Genomic DNA, 26,824 nt, shown 5'->3' on the forward strand with positions numbered 1-26,824 from the left:
CTCAATGAGACACTACTAGTACATGTGTTAGTTAGCTTACAGAAGCATGGATATAGTGCTGGTACTGAGAAAGTGCTGCTGGTTAAACTGGTTAATAAGCTGATCTGTGCTCAAAACAACACGTGTCGTTCAACATGCAAGCAGCTTCCTTCCAAAATTCGAATCACTAAATGTTTAAATCCTAAAAGACTTGAAAACTCTAGATTTTATTGTGACACTGCTCATTTTATCAGTCTATATCTGCCATTCATGGAAAACCTGAACACAGAAAAGGTACTAGAGGAGCGTAGTTTAAAAAAATGTAGTGTAAATATATACTAATATATATAAATATGTATTTTATAAATATAATTTATTTTATATGTAAAATTTATATTATATATATGATTTAAGTACAAATATATATACATATATACAGTGCTGCTTGAAAGTTTTTGAACCACTTGCAGAATCTGTGAATAATTTTAACAAAATAAGAGGGATCATGCAATATGCATGTTATTTTTTGTTTAGTACAGTCCTGAGTAAGATATTTTACACAAACGATGTTTACATAAAGTCCACAAGACAAAAAAATAGCTGCGTTTATTAAAATAACCCTATTCATAAGTATGTGAACCATTGATTCTCAATACTGTGTGTGGTTACCTGATGATCCACAACTGTTTTTATTGTTTTGTGATGGTTGTTCATGAGTCTCTTGTTTGTCCTGAGCAGTTAAACTGAGCTCTGTTCTTCAGAAAAATCCTCCAGGTCCTGAAAATTCTTCAGATATCCTGCATCTTTTGCATATTTGAACCCTTTCCAGCAGTGACTGTATGATTGTAAAGATGTCCTTTTTCTTTCTTTTCCCTTCAGAAGCAACAGAAGACACTTAAATGTTTGCCAGAAGATAAAGCAGCAAGTACAATATTCCTTGATCTTCAAAATCAAAGGTTTTCACCCCCCCGACTCTTAATGCATCGTGTTTCCTTCTGGAGCATCAGTGAATGTTTGAACCTTTTTTAATAGTTGTGTATGAGTCCCTCAGTCGTCCTCAGTGTGAAAAGACAGATCTCAAAATCATTCAGTCACTGCTGGAAAGGGTTCAAATATGCAAAAGATGCAGGAAATCTGAAGAATTTTCAGGACCTGGAGGATTTTTCTGAAGAACAGAGCTCAGTTTAACTGCTCAGGACAAACAAGAGACTCATGAACAACCATCACAAAACACAAAAACAGTCATGGATCATCAGGTAACCACACACAGTATTGAGAATCAATGGTTCACATACTTATGAATGGGTCGTTTTTATAAATTCAGCTATTTTTTTTGTCTTGTGGATTATATGTAAACATCTTTTGTGTAAAATATCTTACTCAGGACAGTACTAAATAAAAAAATGACATGCATGTTGTATGATCCCTCTTATTTTGTTAAAATTATTCATTTTCACAGATTCTGCAAATGGTTCACAAACTTTCAAAAAAAAAAAAAAAAAAAAAAAAAAAAAATATATATATATATATATATATATATATATATATATATATATTCTTTCATAAAAATATATAACAATTATATATTATGTTATAGTATTTAACAAGTAAATAACACATTATATATTGTATATAATTTATTTTATAAATTTATATATGATTTAATTATATATATTTAATTACAAATACATATATATATATACTTTAATAAAATATAACAATATATTATATAATTATTACATAAGTAAATAACATATATATATATATATATATATATATATATATATATATATATATATATATATATGTTATTTACTTATGTAATAATTATATAATATAGTGTTATATTTTATTAAATTGAAATATCTTACTCAGGACAGTAAAATTTATTTTCTATTTTTATATAGAAAATAAATGTTACTATATATATATATATATATATATATATATATATATATATATATATATATATATATATATATAGTAAAATTTATTTTATATAAAAATTACATTTTGTATGATTTAATTACTATAATATATATCATTTAATAAGATATAAATTTTAGATATACAGACAAAGTTATATAATCCTATCATATTATAGTATGGTATATAAGTAAATAACATTGTATATAATGCATTTTATATATAAAATTTATATTATATATGATTTAATTACATACACACACACACACACACACACACACAAATATAATGTTTAAAATAAGCAACATGGTAGCAGGTGCTCTTAAAAAAATAAAATAAAATAAATAAATATTTTTAAGCAATAATAGTGTCTACAGGATGGTTTTCTTCAGTGTGTTATTGTAATAAGACTTTAGAGGCCTATTTTTCTTTACATGAATTTTAAAACAATATTGTTTTCTTCTTGTTTTTGGAGTGGATCTGGACATTTCTTTATGAGATTTACCCAAACAACATTTGTATACAGGGATGATATTTGGCTGGAAAAACTGTTCTGACACGAACACTTGTACTGGACGCTCACTGATCAAGTGCTTTACCTCCCACAAACCAGATCCTTCCCGAAGCGTCTCGCTGCCCTGAACAATCTCTAGTGTTCGTAATCCCTCCCAAATAAGGCAAGGCATTCAAAGCACCCTAAAAATAACCCCCTGTCCCCGTACGCTCAATAGCGCTCAAAAGGGAAGATTATTTATTTCAGAGGAACCCATTTGAAACGCTGAAGACTTCCAGAGACTTGTTAACATTTGGCCTGAAGTCTTGTTTGTGGTACTGCATGTTCAGGTTTGCGAGGACTCGCCGTTGGTGACATTACCGACAGCATCCTTACACACACACACACACACTTAGTTATGAAGGGTTAGTGATGAAAAAAATGAACATGAACATGTAAAAAGAGTCTGTTTTGATTGCATGTTAACCATAAACATGTTATGATGATCACTCATATGAATGCAAACGCGCTATAAAACATTTACAAAAACAAACTCAATTTGCTGTGGAATAAATATACTGAATTTCCGCCACAAACAGAAGATAAAGACTATACAACCTTTAATTCTAATAATCCACATCACATTTAGCTCATCGTTTAGTGCTGTCTGATTCAATTACTTGAATTAAAGTCATCCATGTCTCATGACCTCACTGAATGAAGACATTTGACCTTAAAAAGCCCATCGGTTTTACAAGAGACGTGATTCATAAACTTTCCCAGATCACTCTAAAACAACTTCAGCTTTAACAGGAATTTTGATACGAATTAATGTTATTTATACTCTCATTCCCTACAGCAGCTCATGTTTAATCAAACAAATGAAGCAGTTGCAGTTTGGCAACTATTTAGATTTACAAGGACCTTTTATAACCTCTCTGACATTAAACACGAGTCCAGCTCACAGATGTGGGCAGCTAAAAGGCCAAAGGTCATTCATTAAACCCATTTTCTATTCATAATGTGACATTTCTCAATAGTGAGACAAGATATTCAAGTTAGATCTTGACAAACATGCATATATTAGTTGTTTTGTTTAATGTTAAAACTGTATAATCCAAATTTTATATGTAATTCAAATTGAGTCTTTTTTTCCCCATACATAATAAATGAGTTGTGTCTCTGAGCAATAAAAGCCATTATGCTCTCTTGCGCTCGGATGCCTGATGTTTGGGAACGCAATTGTTTGAGAACGTTCTGGGATGTTATTATTCTAAATCATTTCGATGACAGACTTTGGCTCAGGCATGACTAAAACAACATTTGAGATGCTGTTCGATGCGATTGGTCAACGGGTTAGTACAGTTATCCAATCACATGTTGCCTTTGTTGAGCCAAAGTTTTTCTTGTGCGGTGAATGTTTTTCCATCATAGTTTATGCGTATGTCTTCTTATCGAATTAAAGGTGCAATATGTAAGAATTTTGCAGTAAAATATCCAAAAAGCACTAGGCCAGTGTTATATATTTTGTTCACTAGAGAATATCCCAAATGTTCGCAACTATTTGTAAATCGTGAGAAAATTGCAATTGTAATCAAGGCTCCGGGACGTGTGAGGAGTCGCCTGTCAATGGCGTCATTCCCGCGTTACCCTCGGTTTACGGTTTATTTTGTAGAAACCATGGAAACAACGAAGACGCTTTAATATTTACATGTTTTAATAGACAAGGGAACAACTGTTTTGATATATTTATAGACAAAAAACTAATTATTGTTATATAGCTCAACACGTTCAGTCTTATTGTTTAAATCTAATTGTCTTGATGTTTTGCGAGTACCATGCTTTACCATGCCTCAGAGAAAAACACTATTTTGTCAAGTAGCTAACATAGCATAATCAGATGCAGCTTTATTTTTATTAACAGTAATACAGCATTTTCTCCATCATACAATACGTTTTAAAATTAATTGCATGCCATTTATCAACACAATCATCCAGCATTTAATATGATATTGTAAAATCGATCTATCTTACCGCAGTGTGTAACAGTGTCTCACAGCAGCCGCCGAGCGAACGCACAGAGTAACGTTATAACATCATTTTCAACACTCTCAAATGTATCTAATATGATAAACAGAGCTGCATTACCTCATACTCATGACCGGAAAAAAGCGGAAGCGGCGCCGGCGACTGTGTCATAATAAAAGTCCCGCAACACTCGCTCCTGCTCTGCTTCATACTACAGTAACGTTAATAATCGCATCCATGAACATGATTTCTTCCCGAGTCCTATCCCAATTCTATTCCACCATCCGTTGAGGTGGAGACCACATGTCCCAAGATTCCGCACTCAAACCTGCTGTCATCAAGCTACGCCTTTGTTTTGAATAGGCCTCTAGCGGACAAAAAATATTACATATTGCACCTTTAAAAAAATATTTTTTTAATGTGCATTTTAAGATTTTCTGCTAATCTTGGTTTTTGTGTGATATCTAAAGAATTTGCGTTAAAACTAGGGCTGTCAAATGATTAATAGCGATTAATCGCATACAAAATAAAAGCTTGAGTTTGCATAATATATGTGTGAGTACTGTGTGTAATTAATATGTATATATAAATACACAGAAATTAATGTATATATTTAAGATAAATGTTATGTACAAAATATTTTTATTTAAATAATATAAAACAAATAAATATACTTGTAAATATTTATCAAACATATACATGAATGTGTTTTTATTTACATATACATGATAATTACACACAGCACTCACACATATATTAGGCAAACTCAAACTTTTATTTTGTATGCGATTAATCGCGATTAATCGTTTGACAGCCCTAACTAAAACCAAAAGACTATAGAATAACACAAGACGTGTCACTCGTATTGTTTTGAATGGGAGAAAGTGTATTGCGCAATATGGCGGAATAAGTCCCGCCTTCTAAATAAGAGCCAATCGCCGACTGGTAAAGTCATCGCGTCACTTCAGCGGCCGTTAGAATCACCGGTTTCTATAGAAACAGTCAGACGCACGCCTCCGAAGAGACATTAGCTTGCGCATTAGCTTGATCCAGCCTGAAAAATAGTTTTTTTTGTCATGATTCGAGTGTTTAGAAACTAAATTTATGAGCCAGTTGTTGTTAGATTTCATTGGTGATTTCAAATATGAAATTTAATCGTAAGGTTGGCGAACAGTTTTGGAGAATTTGATGTTGTTTCCCCATTCAAAGAGATAGGGCATGATGCCCAGGATGCCCGAGAGGCGTTTCAAAGATGGCCGCCGAGTGAAATGACTTGTCTTAAAGGGACTTTGCTAAAACACATGGATAGGAACAGCTAATAACTAAATAGATATTTGACTGTTGGTTAACATTGGCCAAATATGAAAGCCATTTAAAAAAAATAAAGCAAGATTTTCTTTAATCCTATACTGATGAATCTAAGCAGCATTTAAAGCGCCCCTATTATGCTTTTTGGTATGATCATTTATGTAATGTCTAATAAAGCTGTTTGTGAATGTAAAGGGGCTGAAAAGTATCAAAGATAAATGAAGTTTTTGTCTCCCAAAAGAAAGAAGAGATGCCTGAAACAAGTCGTCAGTACTTCCAGTCTCACTTCCAACTGAACCTATGAAGGTTTGTGACTCATTTGCATAATGCCCGCCCATTGGCAAACAGCGTCTGCTTTACCCCGCCCTGAAACATTGTAGTTGTATCTGAGACTGGAAGAGTTTGGTTTATGTTGTTCATGTCGAGAAGACGCTGTCAAAGCAAATCCACTTTGATAAGATTGATACGGTAAAACCGACGCCATCGTTACTATTCGTATCACAAGAGCTGAAATTCAGATATCGTCGCTGTCCGATGAAAAACACGTATGTCCATTTTGCCGATTTTGAGATTTTTCGACGGATTGAATGTCCAGGTTCATTTCCGTATACAGTATGCTTCACATATCTAAATGGCCAATGAAAAGTTGTGAAATCATGTCATCTGATTTTAACGTATATCCATTTGGTGTCAAAGCTGTCAATCACGCCGCGTATCTCCCGCCCTTTGGAAGCATCTCGCCGGTCTCGTGAAGTTTCATCGAAGCTCAGCACTGGATAGCCGAATAACACTGTGAGGTTACATTGCCAAATAAACATAGCCTGGTGAGACAATGACTTTCCTTTATCGAGGTAAACGTTTCCCCCCTGACGCCAGACGTACGTCTAGGAGTGACAAAATTACGGTAGGACTGTGCAAACAAAGCAACGTTATCTGTCTAGCATTACCATGTCAGTGTATTGATTCATTGTGCCTTCATAGTTTGCAAGAGACATTTAATAAATTTATAATTAATATTAAATAAACTAAGCGTATTTAATAAACTAAGACGTAGGCTATTTAATAAACTGAGCGTATTCATCTGTCAATATGAAACGCGACTTGGCCATTCTAATTAATGATCGGAAGAACGCGTATCGACCACCGTTACTGTAAAATATGCACGTATGTCCATTTAAACTCAATTTTGGTCAAATGTGGATTATATCATTACACTGGCAAGAATATGGTTACATGTAAAGATGCCGTACCAAGTATGACAACGCTACATTCAACTGCTTTTGAAATACGGTGTTTTTTTCACTTCCTGAAAAGTAACCGTTTTGGACATACGTGAGTTTCATCGGGCAGCGACGATATGCTAATGAGCATTTGGTTTCTGACCAATCACAACAGACTGGGCCATCTGACCAATCAGAGCAGAACAGGCTCTCAGAAAGGCGGGGTTTAGAGAGACTGAAACTTTGATAGAAGCGTTTCAGACACTGTGATAAAAGATCTGATGCTGTAATGAATATTATGAGAAAATTAAAGCGTTTTATGACCTTGGATGCATTATAGAAACATTTAAAATAATAGAATAGAAAAGGTGTGAGTAAGACAGCAGACACAGAGACGATTCAAACAGTTGATTTATGTAACAGGCAGTTCAACGTGCAGAAAATGAACAAAGAAGAATTCAAACTAAATCAAGATGCAAACTAGTTTATCTCACGTCAGAACAGAAATCAGGCACACGCGTCTGGCTTACATCAGATCGGCTTTATCCATGTCCCAGGCTCTCCTCCACTGGCCTTTGGCGTTTTTGTGTCGGGCCACGCGCTCTCGGTCGATCTCCTCGCGCTCCTTCTTCCATCGCAGGTACTCGAGTTGTTCTTCCTTAGATGCGATGATGTTCAGGTCGGCGATGGCCGTTGAGACCTACAAGATCATTTGAGTGTCATGATTTGTTTCTATCACATACATTTTAACCAGGGCTGGGGAGTAACGAAATACATGTAACGACGTTACGTATTTAAAATAAAAAAATTTGAGTAACTCGTTACAGTTACGTTTTAAATAGATGGTAATCAAATTACAGTTACAGTCAAAAAATATTTTAGATGACCAAAGTGATTACTTCGAATTTTAATGTCATTTATTTCATTTAACAGGCTATTAACGTAAGCTGTTTGAGGACTTTTAACCAACGAGCCAATGTTGATGATTCTCCGACTCTGTCCGTTTAAAAAAAAACAAAAAAACGCGCGCAGCCTGTTCAGTTATCAGCAACCTGCAGAGTCATCAGACATGAGATCGCACGCAGAAAACGGACGGGAAAACAGGGAATAATGCATTTCTCTAGTGTAAATTCAAAGACAGTTTTACTTATAAACATGAAAAAGGACGTACAGTAACATCATAGTGCAATGCAAGCTATATGTCTGCAACAAAACTCAAAGGATTCAACATCTAATCTGAAAAAGCATCTTGAGGTAGGCCTAAGCTGTTCTTGGTCTTTGAAAATGTTATTTTCCTTATTTACTCCTTATATTCATATTTACTCGTATGTTAAGCTTTATATGGTTATCATTAGCCTACGGTTAATATTTATAAGAATTTATTAGGTCTTTGAAAAATAACACAAAATCCTCATAGAATTAACATCCACTTAATCATGCGTTAAATAATGTTTTATAAAGCCAACTTTACAGAGAAACTTTAAATATTAATAATTCACTCCAAATGTTTAGGTAACTTAGGCGTTTATGGCGCGTACTGGAGTTCATGATCAAAAATAGAGATGCAGTAGTCCACTGCTCATAAATCCAAAGGTTTTTTAGTTTTATTTTGGTCTATCTTTATTCCGGGCTTGCAAACAAACTGCTCTGTAATATTTTCCCAAAATGTCAGGAAATATTTACTAAGCCTGTCAACAGGACGTTAACACAGGCACACGCTGAATACGGACACAATGAGGAGAACAGACGCGCCAGCAGAGGAAATACTGCACCATGAGCAAGCTCACTGTTCGCGAAATATAGGAAAAACAATATAAATATTAAATTGATATGAATGTATCTCTGAAGGGAACTGTCTTCAGACAAGTTTTGATGGCTTTTCCTCTCATCTCCAGCGCAGCGCTGCTTTGTGTATATAGTGGTAACCATGGAAACTGCTGTTCTATTCGGTTGTTAAGTCTGATGTCACGCGGCAGCGCTTCCGGGTCCTAACGCTCTATCTCATACCACAAGAAAACAACAAATGGTGCTAATATACATACACGATGTGGTGTAATACTACAAAAAATATATAATTATAACCTTTATCTCCATACCAAAATTCCAGATGGCCAGACAATGATTAATCTTTTATAAATCGTTAAAATATTAATATCTGTGACGCTGTAAGCACGGAGACTGTTGTGTAGACTGTAAGTATTTAAAATGTTTAACTTTTTAAAATGATTGATGTTTAAAATGAATAAATAGCGCTCATAAACGGCCGTCGATGGCAAGTCGAGGCTTGGACCCGGAAACGGCGTTCCTTACGTCACGACTTAATAAGCGGATAAGCGCCACCTACTGTCAGAGAGTGAATTTACATTTCATTCAGTCCGTCTGCTGATTGTGTTTTGTGCAGGTGTCTTATGTAGCGTAATTTCACAAAGCTAAAGTCAGACCATGCTGTTTTTTCTGTTAATCTTAAAATTATACAATAATTTAAATGAAAAACAACTGATCATTCTCATGTTCATAACATCTTTGTTGGGACTGTGATAAAAATGCAGTGTTTGCCTATAATATCAAAGAGCTACACATATTTTTTGAACAAATAGACAACAAATAAATTTGCTTTAAAAAAATCTGCAACCAGTATCAGAATCAGCCAATTTGCTTCTATTGGCCTTGAAAAATCAAAATAGGTGCATCACTTTTTTTCCCGCTGTTTGTTGTTTATATGGTTAATATTAATGCCGCTATTAGTGCACTAAGGTTAAATATTAGTATAAACATATTTATTTAATTACATTTCTACAGAAGAGGATTAGGGCCAAGCAATAATAAAAAAATAAAACCATCTCGAGATTAAAGTTGCTAAATTTCGAGAAAAAACTCATTAAATTATGAGAAAAAAGTCGTTAAATTATTCTCGTAATTTAACTACTTTTTTCTAGAAATTTAACATTTTTCTCATAATTTAACGAATTTGTTCTCGTAATTTAACGACTTTTTTCCTCGTAATTTAATGACTTTATTCTCAACATTTTATCTCGACTTTTTTCTCTAAATTTAACAACTTTAATCTCGAGATGGTTTTATTTTTTTATTATTGCTTGGCCCTAATCCTCTTCCGTACATTTCACTGTGGATTCTTTGGTAAATTAATCACATTTCGGTGCAAAGAGACTTTTACGCTATGAACTCGACAGTAATGCAACAACATGTCAGTATGATTCATGATTCATGTACAGTCAGATGATCTTTGTCTGTGTGTCAGTAAATCAAACCAGTGACTAAACGCTCAACTTCACCTTGTTTCTCTTATTCAAACGGTGATTAAATTATATAAAGCGATCAAAGAACGCTCCCTTTACAGTCGCTTGAGCTGTCAATCAAAATTTATCAGTTACCATACTTGCGTCAAAACTCCTGTTTTATTCAACGAATCTCTAAAAATATTTACATCATGTTTGCACTGTTAGTTATGATGAAAGCATTCGTTATTGTGCAGAAATTGACGAGACCACTGCTTTCATGAGCTCAACAACATGTCTGTGATCGACACCAATGTTCATCACTGCAACCTTTCGTGCCACGATCTAAATATAATGCTATAATCGACACTTTTCACGATTAGTTAACCTTGAGAGAGCTGTAATAGTTAAAATGTGCTAAATGTTTTCGAGAGAGTAATACTTAGCCATTTCATATGCAAAGATGTCAGCCAATCACAGCAGTGGGCGTTTACACTGAAGTCTCACAGCAGACACGCCCCTTAAAACGGAGCGTTCAAACCAGAGGACTAAAATCAGGGTAGGAAAAATGCCTTTCATTTCTAAATTATGACAATTTATGTAAAAATCATACTAGCATTATAAGTGCACCGCAGGAAACATTTTAAAACAATAAAACAACGTAGTTCATGACCCCTTTAAAGGGGTCTTATTATGCTTATTTACATTTTCATCTTTCTTTAATTATTCTCTATATCAGTGTCAGTGTTTCTGAACTCCCTGACATGCCTCCATTGTAGTTTTACGTTTTTTTCCGGGAACGAACACGTCACAACATTCCTCATTTACATAATTCATATGCAGAATAAAGGGGCGGAGCCTGGTTGAGTTAGTTAGTAGTGTGTTGAAATTGGCGGTTATGGTAAGGGGCGGGGCATTTCCCAAACACCAATCACAACACACTTCTCCAGCCGACCAATCAGAGCACATTGTGCTTTTCAGAAGGATGGGCTTAATAGAGACAGGAACTAAACAGAGCGTTACTGACAGACTGGGAAGAGAGGAGCTGCAACAATGGAGAATATGAGGAAAATAATCAACATTTAAGAATGAAAACCTGCTCTAGTAGAGCCCAGAAATTGTTTTCACAATGAACAGATTTATGCTGATTTGAATAAATATGATTAAGAAAATCAAATAGATGCAAATACTTTTTTTGAATGCAGAAATCTTACCTGTTTCTTACCTGCAAAATCTGCAGTTCGTCTGTCAAACGCATGTGTAAACGATCTAATTTGACAGATGAATTTGTGACTAATTACTATTAAGTCTGATTGACCAACACAAATGTGGAAAGATGGAAGGATATTTTCATCCCTCCCTTTTAAAAGCTGATGAATTATTTATTTTGCTGTCCTAACAACATGATTTGAACATTTTGTTTTGAGCTCTGTGTGTTTAATTTAATTCGAGTGTGTGAGCGGTGGAAACACTCTCACCGGGACACTGTGAGATCCTTCACATCGACTCCAATGATCCTGTTGTCCTGCGTCCTCCTAAATAAACACACAGGTGAGAGAGACAATGTCAGCGCAAAAGATTGTAATTGAAGTTTACTGTTACTGGTACATATATGATAAACACTCTACTTACATACATGTATATTTAAAAGGGGAGTGGGGTAAGATGTGACGCCCCCTTAATCTGAGCACATTTAGAATGAGCACATAACACACACTAACAGGGATGCGCTGCCCTCATGTGGACAAACACAAGTAGTACACTTGCTTTAGTGAAGTCATCATCATCACAGCTGTAGATCTGTTAATGACAGAGCCATGAGACACATATAGCTTTGAAACTGTGGCATAAAATATAGCGTTTCTCAACAAAAATGGCTCTGATAACTTCACAGACAGCAGGGAAAAAACAAGGAATGCAAACGGTAAAATGCAACTAACCATGTAATTGTGTGTAGTTTGGGAAAGTAAAATAAATATACTCATTATAATAACTCTTAATTTATTTCTCTATATTTTAAAAGGGAGGAGAAAACACTTCCCATATCATTTGATGTTGATGTCAAAGCGTGCATCAAACTCAACAGTATTTCAGCACAAATTCATCTGTCACATTAGTCAAATTAAGTGTGTCAACATGAACAGGACGTGTGACAGACTAAATTAAATAGGTTTTTGCTGAATGCATTATGTTTTTTCTGAATGCATTATGTCAATTTATTTCATTTAATCTCAGCATTTACTAATACATTATTTAGGGACCTATGAAATCCGTTTAATCCATTTTTTCCGTTTAAATTTTTCTGGATTCTGGATTTTTTTTTGACTCCATTCTAATGGTTAAATTAAATTTTAGTAATCAAAAAAGCATGTCTAATTAATTGAAATCATGAAACTTACACAATTTAACAACAATTTATTAAAAGTTTAACAAAAATAAAATATAAAATACGTTTTATTTTATTTTTTCTCAAATTCTGTTTCATATTTACCAAATTCTGTGTTTTCTGTTTTAAGTTTTCTGGATTCTATTTTAATTGTTTAATCAAATTTTAATAATCAAAAAGCATATCTAAATAATTTAATTAATAAAAACAACATAATTTCTTTTCTTTTTTTATATTTCATTTCATTTCTATGAAATGTTTTGTTTTTTCAGAAATTTGGTGTGTGTTTTAATTTTTCTGACAATCAAACGAAGGGATAAAATATTAATTTAATTGATTTTTAATCATATGACATTAAACTTTTTTGTCAAACAGTGCTGCACATCAGAGCTTTACTGTTAAAATTAAAACATGGAAGAAAAATTGTGATTATTCATTAAATAAATAAGGTTTTAATATTATATTATATAATTTATTAATATTATTATTATTATTAGTGTTGGTATAGTTATTACATTGAGACAAAGCTAAATTCTACTGTACAACAGGAATCTATTCCTGTCACAATTTCTTCAAGTTAAACCAAACTTTTATTTTGACGGGTTGCAGTGAAGACCTTTGAATTTCAAATGAAGCAGTAAAATGTTCATGAAGTGACTCTGGAGATGAAGTTCATGCATTCAGGTCCTCATATAGTGAGGCGGCAGAGGCTGAAAAACACCGCGAGCATCAACAAAGAGCATCATGTCAACAAACGTGACCTTACTGTATAGTGTTGCCGCTGAGCCTACGCAGTTCATTTTCAGTGTTTGATTTTAAGGCCTTATTTTTTTTACTTTTGTGCAATAAACAAATCAAATACTGAAAATCTGGATCCTGAAGCAAAACCAGCTGAGAAATGCTGTCCTAAAGAGAAACACACACTAATGTGACAGAACGAGACTAAAAAGTGTCTCTCATTTGCCACCAAACTGGCACGGTGCCTCTGCACTCCCATCAGCCGCATAATAAACCCATTCAGAAGAAAGAGCAGCCAAATGTTAATTAGTTTAAACCGTACAGCTAATTATGATCGCAAACAATGAACAGAGAGAGAGTGATTTTAGAGCTAGACTGCAGTAAAAGTGGCCTTGTTTTCTCTCTCTCTGCTTCTGCCTCCATGATCACAGCATGACATCACGCGATAACTCACAGTGTTTATAGCTGGGTCATGATGTCATTCTTCTGGACGCCTGCTGCGATCGGCGAGGGCAGAGGACTCAGCTGCACTGATGCATTATGGGAGAATCATACAGCATATCTATGACTCAGTGAAAGCTCGATTCCCACTCACGCTACTAAACTCTGTCAGAGTTGGCATAAACTGCATAAACTGCTTTTTGAAATACTTCTATTTCATCCACCTGCGATACCGAGACACTTTCCACCATCCAATCAACTTACCAGACCTACTTTTTTCTTATTAAAAATCCTGTTTCATGTGTTTTAAAGAACCTAGTTAGCTAATGTCTGTTATTGTTAAATAAAACTAATAAAAATTGCTTTCGTTTATTGAAATTAAGCTGACATAAGAGGTCAGAGAGATAAAATAAATATTAGATTTAAAAACTTAGAAAATTAGAAATGCTGCCTTGGCAACTAACCGAAATAAAATAAGTTGAAGTTTTAAAATTAAAATTTTTTTTTTTTATAAAAAAATAAATTAAAGCTAAATAGAAATATTCAAAAAAATACTGCCCTAGCAACAAGTGTAGGAAAATAAAATATACATTTTAGATTAAAAAACTTAAAAAAGAGAAATGCTGCCTTAGCAACTAACTGAAATAAATAGTTTAGGTTGAAGTACTAAAATTAATAAAAATAATATTTTTAACAATTTATAATGATAATAATATAATGTATAATTCATGATATAATAAGTTATAATGAATAATTAATAATAAATTATTAAAAAAATAAAACTGCAATAAAAATGAAAGCTAAATAGAATTAAACAAAACTAATAAAAAAACAACAAAAAAAAAAAACCAAAACTACTAAAACTAATTAAAAATATTAATCTATATAACAATACAAATTGCTTTCGTTAACTGCAATAAAGCGGACGTGATAAAATATAAATATTAGATTAAAACTTAAACGAAAATTAGAAATGCTGCCTTGGCAACCAACTGAAATAAATAGTTTAGCTGCACTAAAATTATTAACAATTATTAATTATTATAAAATTATTTATAAACTAAAACTGCATTAAAAATGAAAGCTAAATAGAATTAAACAAAATTAATAAAAATAACAAAAAAACAAAACTACCAAAAAATTAAAATGAATTCAATAAAAGTTAATTTAAAAATATTAATCTATGTAATATAATAGAAATCGCTTTTGTTAATTGAAATAAAGCTGACGTAAGATGAAATATAAATATTAGATTAAAACACTTAAAAGAAAATTAGAAATGCTGCTTTGGCAACTAACTGAAAAATAGTACTATTTGTACTAAAATTTAAAAAAAATATATTAATATTTTTTGAACAATTTCTAACAATAATAATAATAATAAATATAATTTATAATATAATATATTATAAATTATCAAAACACTAAAACTGCAATAAATAGAAATTAAACAAAACTAATAAAATAACAAAAAAAACATAAAACTACTAAAACTAATTAAAAATATTAATCTATATAACAATACAAATCGCTTTCATTAACTGCAATAAAGCTGACATATGATAAAATATAAATAATTTATGACAGTAATTTATAATTAATAATATAATATATTATAAATTATTAAAACACTAAAACTGCAATAAAAATTAAAAGCTGAATAGAATTAAACAAAAAAACTACTAAAACAAACTAAAATTAAAATGAATTCAATAAAAGCTAATTAAAAATATGAATCAATATAATATAATAGCATATAAATATAATAGCATATAAATAATACTAAAACAACACGTCTCTGTTTTTAAACATAAAATACTGACATCGTATATCTTAAGACGCGGCTGCAGCTCAGAATCATTCACAGTCTGTCAGTGTAAGAGTCTGTGAGCTCTGATCAGACAAAAGCTCTGATGATAAAGCGCTTCGGCTCGGCCTGTCGAGTCCGTCACACAATGGGCTGCATTATACGGGCCCTTTCAGACTTCAGCGGACAGAAGCAGCTGCCGACCAGACAGTTCAGCCCCGCTGGGTGGAAAACAGGCCTGAACGTCACATCTGTCCACACCCGGAAATTCCCACACGGCAGTGAGAATCACACATACTTAACGCTAAACCATCGCTTCTGGCTTTGAGTTTCTTACAATGCTGTTTAAATCCGTTCCAACACTGATAATAATCAGAAATGTTTTTTGAGCAGCAAATCATCATATTAGAATGATTTCTGAAGGATCATGTGACACTGAAGACTGGAGTAATGATGCTGAAAATCCAGCTTTGATCACAGGAATAAATTACATTTTACTATATATTCACATAGAAAATGGCTGTTTTAAATTGTAAAAATATTTCACATTTTTGCTGTTTTTACTGTATTTTTGATCAAATAAATGCAGCCTTGGTGAGCAGAAGAGACTAAAAAAACAAAAAAAATCATTCGACCCCAAACTTTTAAAACAGGCCGAGAGAAAATACCCAAACAAAACAAATGACAATGAAAGAGGAACGGTGTGAATGAGTGCTGCTGGTGATCCAGTGACGTCAGGCGTCTGGAATCTACCAGAACAGCTGAACAGACGCATGAACTCCGGCCAAGAGCCTGATGAACATTCACACGCTCGGCTCTTATGATGAGTCCCGTCATGTCTGAATCTATTTACAGCATCAAGGCCTGAGAACAAAATGAGGGCGTCCCAGACACGTCAAAACTCAAACAAGACATTACGAGAACATCTGCTCACCTCCGGGACTCTCTTTGAGGACGGAGGACGCTTTCCTCGTGCGTTGGTCTCCGGCTCTTCTTCAACTGAACACTTCAACCTGGCTGGACTCACGGGCCGGTTCCGGTCCTTTCTTTCACCGAACACCCTCTTACCCTGAAACAACATGACATAAACACTCTCTAACATCCTTTAGATTCACGCTCTCGGTCTGATGACTGTTTTCGTAAGAGTCACTGACCACAGAGTTTAAAGTAGAGCTGCACGATCTGGGGAAAAAAAATCTAATTGTGATTTTTCTGATAAAAATTGTAATTAGTGGTTCAAGCGTGTAGCACTGAAACTCTATTGTGATTGTTAAAATTTCCAAGGATCAGCGTTCTCCTCTAAAAGTGATCAGGTGGACCAAACCATTAGTGGTAGAGACTTGAAACTTTGAGGGCTGGTAGAACTCACACCGTCTACAACGTCACCAATGCTCGCCCCAAATGACCTGATGGGGGCGCTACAGTGGTGAAAAGTGCAAAATGGCTCATAACTCCTAAACCCTTATGGGGCGTTCACACCAGACGCGACTTGCGCGAATAAATCGCGTTATCCGCGCGTAGTTGGCCGCTTGAACATTTTGAGTTTACTCGCTTCATTCGTGCTTGAAATTCACTTCACAACAGACGTGAATTTGCGTGATGGGAATATGTGTCCCTCAGACTCTTCCACTTCTTTCTGCACACTTCCTCTGAATAAACACATCAAGTCGTCAGTGGAAAGTAGTTGTAAAATACAGCAAATAAGCTCAATGTGCTGGCTTTAGCTAGCTTGTAGTCTCAATATGCACATATATATAGCTCAAATTGAGTAAAGAACGTTTTTTACAACTTACCAGATTGTCCGACCTCCTCACTCACTTTCTTCCCTTTTTATTCCTGTTTCTATAAAAGTATGAAGAAGTATCGTACAGCTCCGTGTATCCACATACAGCGACAATGATTTTGTCCTCCATTGTTGTTTTGGATTTCTGCCTCACTCGCTACATCCTAAGCTCCTGATTGGTTAATGCGGCGTGAATATTCGCCAAAGTTAAGATTTCTCAACTCGCATTATGCGCGTCAAACGCCCAAAATGCTCAATTTGCGCCGCCTCATTCATGCAAATCATGCTGCAGGATGTCTATCGCGTCTTTGCATTGATTTAACATGTAATTGCTCGCGCTTAACGCTTCATTCACGCCTGGTGTGAACGCACCATTAGGCGTCGGCCCAAGTGTCTTATAACAAAATGCTACATTTTTCGGTATTTTGGATTTTTGGAAAAACCTACTTTTGCGAACTAGTCTTAGATTTTTGGATCGATCGGAACCAAACCAGTGCAGCAAGATTCTCCAGAGTTTAATTGTCAATAATTATCAAAAAAAGTTGAAATTTCGATTCATGGTCTCTAAGGGCCGCCAAAACTTTCAAAGTGGGTGGAGCCACTTTTACTAAAATGGCTATAACTTGTAAAAAGAATGAGATATTTGCACCAAATTTGGCACACCTATGTAAGATCTCATTCTGTGGTTGTGCGAAAAAGGACGTGGCGACTGGCCACTTGGTGGCGCTATAACTGGGAAAAAACTTGAAAATGGCTAGAACTACTTCACCGTTTGTCCGATTGGCTTTGAATTTGGCATGCAGTGTCTTCGTCCGAGGTGCCATGACTGTCTATGAGGACACTGATGTATCTCAAGAAACTTGTCTGCTATCAGCCAATGAAATTTGAGCTAGCTATAAGTTTAACTGAGGCCGATCAGAACGAAACTCGCTGGGCCTGTTTGACTCATGGCCCTAAAGGGCCTATGAGAAATTTGAAAGAAATCGGCCACCGGGGGACGCCTTCACATTTTCGCTGTACATTAAGGATCATGTATCTTGTGATTTTTCACACATGCCCATGACATCCATACCACATGGTAGAACTAAAACTATTAAAAAAAAACTCAAAAACTATATGAAATAAAGCTGCAGTAAAATATAAATATTAGATTAAAAAAAACATAAATATAAATTATAAATGCTGCCTTGGCAAATAACTGAAAAGTTTAATTTGAAGTACTAAGATTACTATAGCTAAAACTAATAAAAATAAATTAAAGCTAAAAAGAAGTAATAAATAATAATAATGACAAAATAATTAAAAACTAAACTAAAAAATGGAAAATATAAAATAAAAGCCAATTAAAAATATTAATGAATACTACAATAGTAAACAAATAATACTAAAATCTAACTAAAATCTCTCTATTTTTAAATTTAGAAAACTTAAATTTATAAGAGCTTCTCATAACAAGTTTGGCAAAATTTTGCCTTTATTTCGATTAATTGTGCAGCCTTAGTTCAAAGTATGAATATTTTGCTTGGTATCATCAGTGACATCATCAAAAGTAAAAAGAGAGAAAAATGGGAATCTCCCAAAACGAGTAGTTTATTGAAAAAGAAAAACACACATCTAAAATTCATTATCTTGACTCTCTAAAAACTGTACAGGAAGGTTCAGTGAGTCTCACCTTGATGTTTCCTGACATCGTGACGAGCAGCTGCCGTCGTTTTCCTCTCCCGATGCTGAAGACACTGGATCCAGGATCACAGTCCTTCTCCGGCTCTCCTTCTCTCAGTCCTCCCGGCCTCTTGGTCACAACACGCTGATCCTGAACACAGGTGTTTACAACATTAAAACTCTCGACTACTATTAAAGGTGCCCTAGAATTAAAAACTGAATTTATCTTGGCATAGTTGAATAACAAGAGTTCAGTACATGGAAATGACATACAGTGAGTCTCAAACACCATTGTTTCCTCCTTCTTATATAAATCTCATTTGTTTAAAAGACCTCCGAAGAACAGGCGAATCTCAACATAACACCGACTGTTAAGTAACAGTCGGGATCATTAATATGTACGCCCCCAATATTTGCATATGCCAGCCCATGTTCAAGGCATTACACAAGGGCAGCCAGTATTAACGTCTGGATCTGTGCACAGCTGAATCATCAGACTAGGTAAGCAAGCAAGAACAACAGCGAAAAATGGCAGATGGAGCAATAATAACTGACATGATCCATGATATCATGATATTATTAGTGATATTTGTAAATTGTCTTTCTAAATGTTTCGTTAGCATGTTGCTAATGTACTGTTAAATGTGGTTAAAGTTACCATCGTTTCTTACTGTATTCACAGAGCTATTTTCATTATTAAACACTTGCAGTCTGTATAATTCATAAACACAACTTCATTCTTTATAATTCTCTCCAACAGTGTGTAATGTTAGCTTTAGCCACGGAGCACTATCAAACTCATTCAGAATCAAATGTAAACATCCAAATAAATACGCGATTAGACATGCTGCATGACGAACACTTTGTAAAGATCAATTTTGAGGGTTATATTAGCTGTGTGAACTTTGTTTATGGTGTTTAAGGCAAGCGCAAGCTCCAGGGGCGGGGAGCACGAGAGATTTAAAGGGGACGCAGCCTGAATCGGTGCATATTTAATGATGCCCCAAAATAGGCAGTTAAAAAAAAGAATAAAAAAAAAAAGCTATGGGGTATTTTGAGCTGAAACTTCACAGACACATTCAGGGGACACCTTAGACTTATATTACATCTTTTGTAAAGACGTTCTACGGCACCTTTAATATATACTAAACGATTGTTGTTGTATTTTCTCCACATTTAATTTAATTAGCTCAACTTTTATAGCACAGCATTATTAGGTCAGCGGTTTTAAACCTTTCTGACTCCAAAGCTCCTCTTTGTCCACAATAGTCAAAGGCCCCATGACTTTCCCAATCCTTTGTGAATAACTGGATAATTAAAATAAGAATTTAAAAAAAATATATATATATACTTAAATTTAACATAATGTGGAATTATTGGTATTAATATGAATTTCACTTTTCACATTTTAGCTTTTGAGAGATGCTTCTACCGATGCTACTACCGTCTGTTTGCAGTGTTTAGCCATTTCAAATATGAAAATGGCTAAAATGAAGAAAGAAAAAAAGATGAAGAGTATCACTCTTTGCAGTCTGTCTGTACGAATTTGCATTTGTGGAGTGGATCTCGATCTGTGGTTTGTCTCATTTGCAAATGAATTGCACAAGATGTAATATCTGTGTCTCCAGAATGTGTCTGTGAAGTTTCAGCTCAAAATACCCAACAGATCATTTATTATAGCTTGTCAAATTTGCCTCTATTTGGGTGTGAACAAAAACACGCCGTTTTTCTGTGTGTCCCTTTAAATGCAAATGAGCCCCCTTTCCAGAAGAGTGTGATGAAGAAAAATAATCGTGATGATGAGTTTAAGCATTATCGTGGTGTTTGAGTCTGTCTGTGAAGGAATAAAGCAGCTCACATTAGAGGATTTGTTGATGGTGATGGACAGATCATCAAGCTTTCCCTTCCTGCAGGGGAGTGACATCCCTTCCTGTTCCGCCCGCTTTTTATCCTCCTCCACTTCCTGCAAAACAATGAACAACACTCTATGAAACTCTTTCTGGACTCCACTGTAATGTATCATTTAACTTACACAATTTAACAACAATTTATTAAAAGTTTAACAAAAAATAAATTTTTAGGGCCCTGTTTCATTTTTCCCAAATTTCATGTTTTCCATTTTAAATTTTTCTCGATTCCATTTTTAATGATTTAATAAAATTTGAATAGTCAAAAAGCCTGTCTAATTAATTTAATTCATAAAGTTTTAACTTTTTTTATACAATAACAGGACCCTATGAAATTTTACTACGTAAAACGTTTCTGGGTTTTATGATTTAATACAAATGTATTATCAAAAACGGTGAAATTAAGCCATAAAAACATTAATCTTTTAAAATGTCATCAAATAAAAAAAAATTAAAAAATTGCTGCACAACTTTAGTTACTTTCCACAACAGGTTTACGGTTAAAATTAATTACTGTTTAAAATTTATATAACGCAATTTCGTCCGATTTTATCGGAAATCATAAGGGATCATGTTCTGCATATCAAAGCATTTTATGTTTTCGTAATAATAATATAAATTAAATCCTATGAGCAGGTGAGTAGGAATAAATAAAAAGCATAATAATCTAACAAAAACAGATGAATCCCGCACACTGCCATAACTTGCGAATAACATTTTTTGGTCACGTGACCTTAATCGGGCACGTTTTTCCTATTTTTCACAGATTTCTGATTTCATAATGAACAAATGAAATGATTTTTGAATGAGATCCAAATACTTGATGTGTGTTTTTTGACGTATTTTAAACAGGATCTCACCTGGTAGCGTTTCATAAGTGCTTCATTTTTCTTCCGTAAGGCCTCAATCTTTTTATCCAGCTCTGCGTCCTTGTGTTCCTTCTTCATCATCATCATCATCTCTGTTGGGCTCTGTTTATGAACATCTCAACATTACATACACAAACACAATAATCCAAACAATCTGTCTGCCAGCAAGATTTACTGCATCTCACATGAAAATGAAAATCTTTTTACACAAACAGCAACATAATAGTTTTGCACTTTTCCCTTGCCCAGACATTTAAACAGTCCGGAGGAAAAACAGCAGAATTACATAAAGCAAACCTAATGGAAAAAGGCTGCGTTTATATTACATAAATGTCTAAACACCAGAGATCCAGGAGAAACAGGTCAGGACTGGAATATAAACACAATGGCATATGATTAGCTATAATCATTCAATTACAGTCTACATGTTTCTTTAACACGTGTGCATTTGTGCGTCTAACTGCACATGGACACACCATTATTAGCATCAGCTGCTACGACCGGCAACATGAGCTCAGCGCACTAAAACTCCTCATGCCATCAGCTGTTTCAAGACGTCTGACATTCACATGTGACCATGATTTCAAACTCTGTAGCTCAAAACTCACACGTAACCCTCAGATGTAACTGTTGGCAAGGATATTTCTTATTACAGCATTTGCAAGAAGCTCTCTTTTAATGTTCCTAAAACATTTTGGTAGGGCTGCATGACTTATGAGAAATATAATTGCGATTTTTCTGATTGCAAATGCGATTTAAAATTCCAGTTTTGCTGTGCTTGTTTGAGGGCTACACAATATGACAAGATTATATGGCTGTAAAATAATAATAATAATAATGATTATTATTATATAAAAACATATAAAATACTAAATAAATACTACTATTGTCAATAAAAATATTTTAATGTAGTAATAATTACATTACAAATGTAAACATTTAAAACTAATATTTATGGTTGTCTTCATTTTTTCATTAGCTAGGTTTCCATTCAAAGTTGCGAATTTAATTTATGCACGAAATTGGAATATATCGCAAAAAATTGATGCAAAATATCAGTGAAATTGATGCAAAATATCAGTAATAAAACTAAGTTGCTGCAATCAGGCTCTTTTCTCCTCCATCATAAATGAGTTTGTCTCAGAGCGTCAGACGAAACACAATAAACGCTGTCATGTGATCTTGTGTTCGGATGCTAGTGTTTGGGAACACAATCATGTGAGACGCTTCTGGAGGGAATTAAACCAAATCATTCTGATGACAGACTTTGGCGTTTCAGAACCACCAAAACAAACATTTGAGATGCTGCGATGTGATTGGTCCGCTGGTTAGTGCAGTTATTCAATCACAGCCTCTGCTGAGGCAAAGTCACGTGGGTTTTTTGACAGATTTATTCGATAAATGTGTTTCCATCTTCTTATCGGCTAAAAGATTAATCCGCCTCTATTGAGCGCACACGGTTTTTATGCATTTTTTTTTTTTATTTATGCACATCTCGCCGTCTTTTAAACTCAATGGAACATGAAGTTTAAATCCAACCCAAGCCGATCTGAGAAAGCAGTGGTGGGTAAATGTATGCGATTATTTAACCACAAGATGTCAGTGCTCGTCTAATCTAGCGATCATGATGAAGTGTGAGACCTAATGAATAAAATCAGTAAGAACCTTTATTTATTTGTATTAATAATCACTGCTCTGCCATTTTAATTTACTCACCCCCAAGTCATCCAAGATGTTTATGTCTTTCTTTCTTCAGTCGAAAAGAAAAACATTCCAGGATTTTTCTCCATATAGTGGACTTCACTGGGGTTCAACGGGTTGAAGGTCCAAATGTCAGTTTCAGTGCAGCTTCAAAGAGCTCTACATGATCCCAGACGAGGAATAAGAGTCTTATCTAGAGAAACCATCAACCATTTTCTAAAAAAAAAATAAAAAATGATACACTTTTTAACCACAAATGCTCATCTTGCACTGCTCCACGCATGGCGTAATCATGTTGGAAAGGTCACGCGTGACGTAGGCAGAAGTACCGATCCAGTGTTTAGAAAGCGAACGTGAAAAGACTAAGTCAAACGACCTTTACAAAAAAAAGGTAAAACAACGATGTCAGACGATTTTGAAGTTGGAGGAGAAAATGAGCGTTTTTTGCCCTACCACGGTACTTCCACCTACGTCACGCGTGATCTTTCCAAGATGATTACGTAATGCGTGGCACATCTCAGAGCAGTGCAAGACGAGCATTTGTAGTTAAAAAGTATATAATTTTTTTTTTTTTTTTTTAGAAAATGTCCGATGGTTTCTCTAGATTAGACTCTTATTCCTCGTCTGGGATCATGTAGAGCTCTTTGAAGCTGCACTGAAACTGACATTTGGACCTTCAACCTGTTGAACCCCAGTGAAGTCCACTATATGGAGAAAAATCCTGGAATGTTTTCCTCAAAAACATTAATTTCACTTCGACTGAAGAAAGAAAGACATGAACATCTTGGATGACATGGAGGTGAGTAAATTATGAAGTGAACTAATCCTTTAATGTAAACTCCTGAAGAGTAATAAGTAGAACGCAGAAGTGTAGCGCATGTAGTCCATTGCTTTATTTCTGAAGCTCAGTCTGTATGAAGGTTGAGATGTGTCTGATGCAGCACTACATTCACGTCATGCTTTAAATGGCTGCAGAGCTGGCAGAAGGGCACGTGCTGGACTCGCCAGGGGAATGAAGACTTCACTGCACAGCTGAAGACAAAACGCTTGTCTTACGTTTAGCACAGCATCTTAATCACTATGTCAGTGTTATACGACAGTAAAATCAGGCATCAAACGTCAAGATCTCTCAGCATCCGTGGGTTTTTAGAGACAGGGCCTGAAAGCCAGAGCGCCTGCGGCAGCACTGCGGTGAGATAACCCGACTGACTCCAGGCCAGCGCGACTCCTACACGGAGTAAATTTGGATCTGAAGAGGCTTGCAAAGATTTGAGAGAGAATTGAGTCAGATCTCAGCTCAAAACAGAGATTCCTCGAGGTCGGGAGATGCTTTTATCCCTTCAAACGCAGGAAAACTGCTGCAAACCCACGGGCAGGACTGATCCTCTAATAAAAAAAAAGATTAAATAATATCCTGGATTGTCAGCTGTGTTTGTTAAAACAAGCATGGTTTTACTAGTGCTAATAGTTATAGCAGCACATCACCAAAATGCCAATTAAGTCACTTTACAGCTCTGATAACTGAGGGTCAAGCTGAAATTGCCCACTGAGCTCAACTAAATAACCCAGAAAACTCTGTATTTCAAAACATTCAAAGCATTGTGGTAACACTTTACTTGAAGCCTTTATATATAATGCATTATAAGAGTATTTTAATGCATTAATTAAGTTGGCTTGAAAAAGCCAACTTGCTGTTATGCTATTTTCTTCTGAGACTAAAATTTCTGACTCTAACTCCTCCTAGAGCTTTAACTCTACATACTCCAAACTCGGGTCAGACCTTCAGACTGTTCTGACTTAGTGTGCTATATATTTTCTAACTGATCCGACTTACGGTTTTTCTAAAAATGACTATTAAAGCTCGGAAAAATCCCATTGACTTTCATTGACGGAATGTTCAAATGAGCCAAGACTTTCAAATTCCAACTGTCAAAATTCAAATCTATCTATCTCTAATATGACCCTAGCAACCACATAGCAACACCCTAGAAACCACCCCGAGTACCCTAGCAACTGCATAGCAACACCTTAGCAACCACCCAGAGTACCCTAGCAACTGCATAGCAACACCTTAGCAACCACCCAGAGTACCCTAGCAACTGCATAGCAACACCTTAGCAACCACCCAAGTACCCTAGCAACACCTTAGCAACCAGCCCGAGTTCCCTAGAAACCACATAGCAACACCCTAGCAACGACCCTGTGTACCCTAGCAACCGTATAGCAACACCCTAGCAACCCCCTTGAGTACCCTAGCCTTGAGACTCTATCTATCTATCTATCTATCTATCTATCTATCTATCTATCTATCTATCTATCTAAACTACTAAACTAAAACTTTCAAACTTCAAACTTTCAACTTTTAAAACTATTTCAAACTTTCTAGCTAGGCTTTTTCAAGCCAACTTAAAGTTTGTCTTCAAACTTTTTAATCTAGTTATGCCTTGTAATGCACCTTATAATGCATTATGTGATCTCATGAACAATTTTAACCACAGATATAATACATATATTAATTTGTTAACATTAGTTAACTGCATTAGTTAACATAATTAATGAACAATACTACTAAAAGCTGTAAAAAATATATTGCTCCTTGTTCATGTTGACTAATGCCTTAACTAATGTTAACAAATGAGACCTTACTGTAAAGTGTACCAACACTTATTATAGAAGTACCGTAGTGATTCAGAATAAGACAAAACACAGTTTGGAAAATGGATTCATGATGTACCTGCTCATTATATAAATTCTGTAAATTTTGAACAAAAGTTACGAACTGCAGCTTTAAACAATTATAGACATTCAACATTACATTATAACTGAAAGCTATTAATTTCAACATTTATTAGGCTTTTAAATTAAGCGAAACTTAAAACAATCTTTGCATAAACCCATTATAATAAATGTCATTTTACCTGTCGCCTTCCTGCCTGTCTAACAGGTAGGAAATTGAATTGAAAGCTAAGCTATCAATCACTTTACAGCTTTCACTACATAAATTATAAATGAAATACAGATTAATCCTATTTAAAGCTACAATTTTCTGTCACCTTTGTTCTCTGATGACATTAATGACAGACATCACAGCGACTGGTTTATTAGGCTGCTGTGACTTTAAGAGCTGCCGCTGCCGATCATGACGTGGATCTGACGCTAATCTCATGTTCTCACAACTCTTTAAGTTCATTTAAGATGTTATTTAACTCATTTAAGGCTGCTCTTATGAGGATCCTCGACAAAACTGACATTAACATTATTCTGTATGTTACTGTTTGTTCAAGCATGAAAGAGAACTCAATAGCGCGATAACGCGCTAAATTTGACAGTTTTATTTATT

General features: G+C 34.7%; 1 protein-coding gene across 8 annotated transcripts in view; it reads right to left on the reverse strand.

Moving 5' to 3' along the window:
* LOC125269277 (coiled-coil domain-containing protein 9B) overlaps positions 1-26,824 on the reverse strand; it is a 46,776-nt gene that overhangs the window by 7,698 nt on the left and 12,254 nt on the right. For all 8 annotated transcript variants that reach the window (XR_007185066.1, XR_007185065.1, XM_048192170.1 and 5 more), the window contains 6 exons: positions 21,775-21,885; positions 20,866-20,970; positions 19,018-19,158; positions 16,497-16,631; positions 11,669-11,725; positions 7,485-7,654 (listed from right to left, as the gene is read on the reverse strand). Coding sequence is in view for 6 of the 8 variants with exons in the window: in XM_048192170.1 (XP_048048127.1) it covers positions 7,485-7,654; positions 11,669-11,725; positions 16,497-16,631; positions 19,018-19,158; positions 20,866-20,970; positions 21,775-21,885 (719 nt within the window). In the remaining 2 variants the exon portion in view is untranslated. The remainder of the gene's footprint in view (positions 1-7,484; positions 7,655-11,668; positions 11,726-16,496; positions 16,632-19,017; positions 19,159-20,865; positions 20,971-21,774; positions 21,886-26,824) is intronic.

The sequence above is a fragment of the Megalobrama amblycephala genome, linkage group LG5 (genome assembly GCF_018812025.1).
Source record: "Megalobrama amblycephala isolate DHTTF-2021 linkage group LG5, ASM1881202v1, whole genome shotgun sequence".
Taxonomy (NCBI): Eukaryota; Metazoa; Chordata; class Actinopteri; order Cypriniformes; family Xenocyprididae; genus Megalobrama; species Megalobrama amblycephala.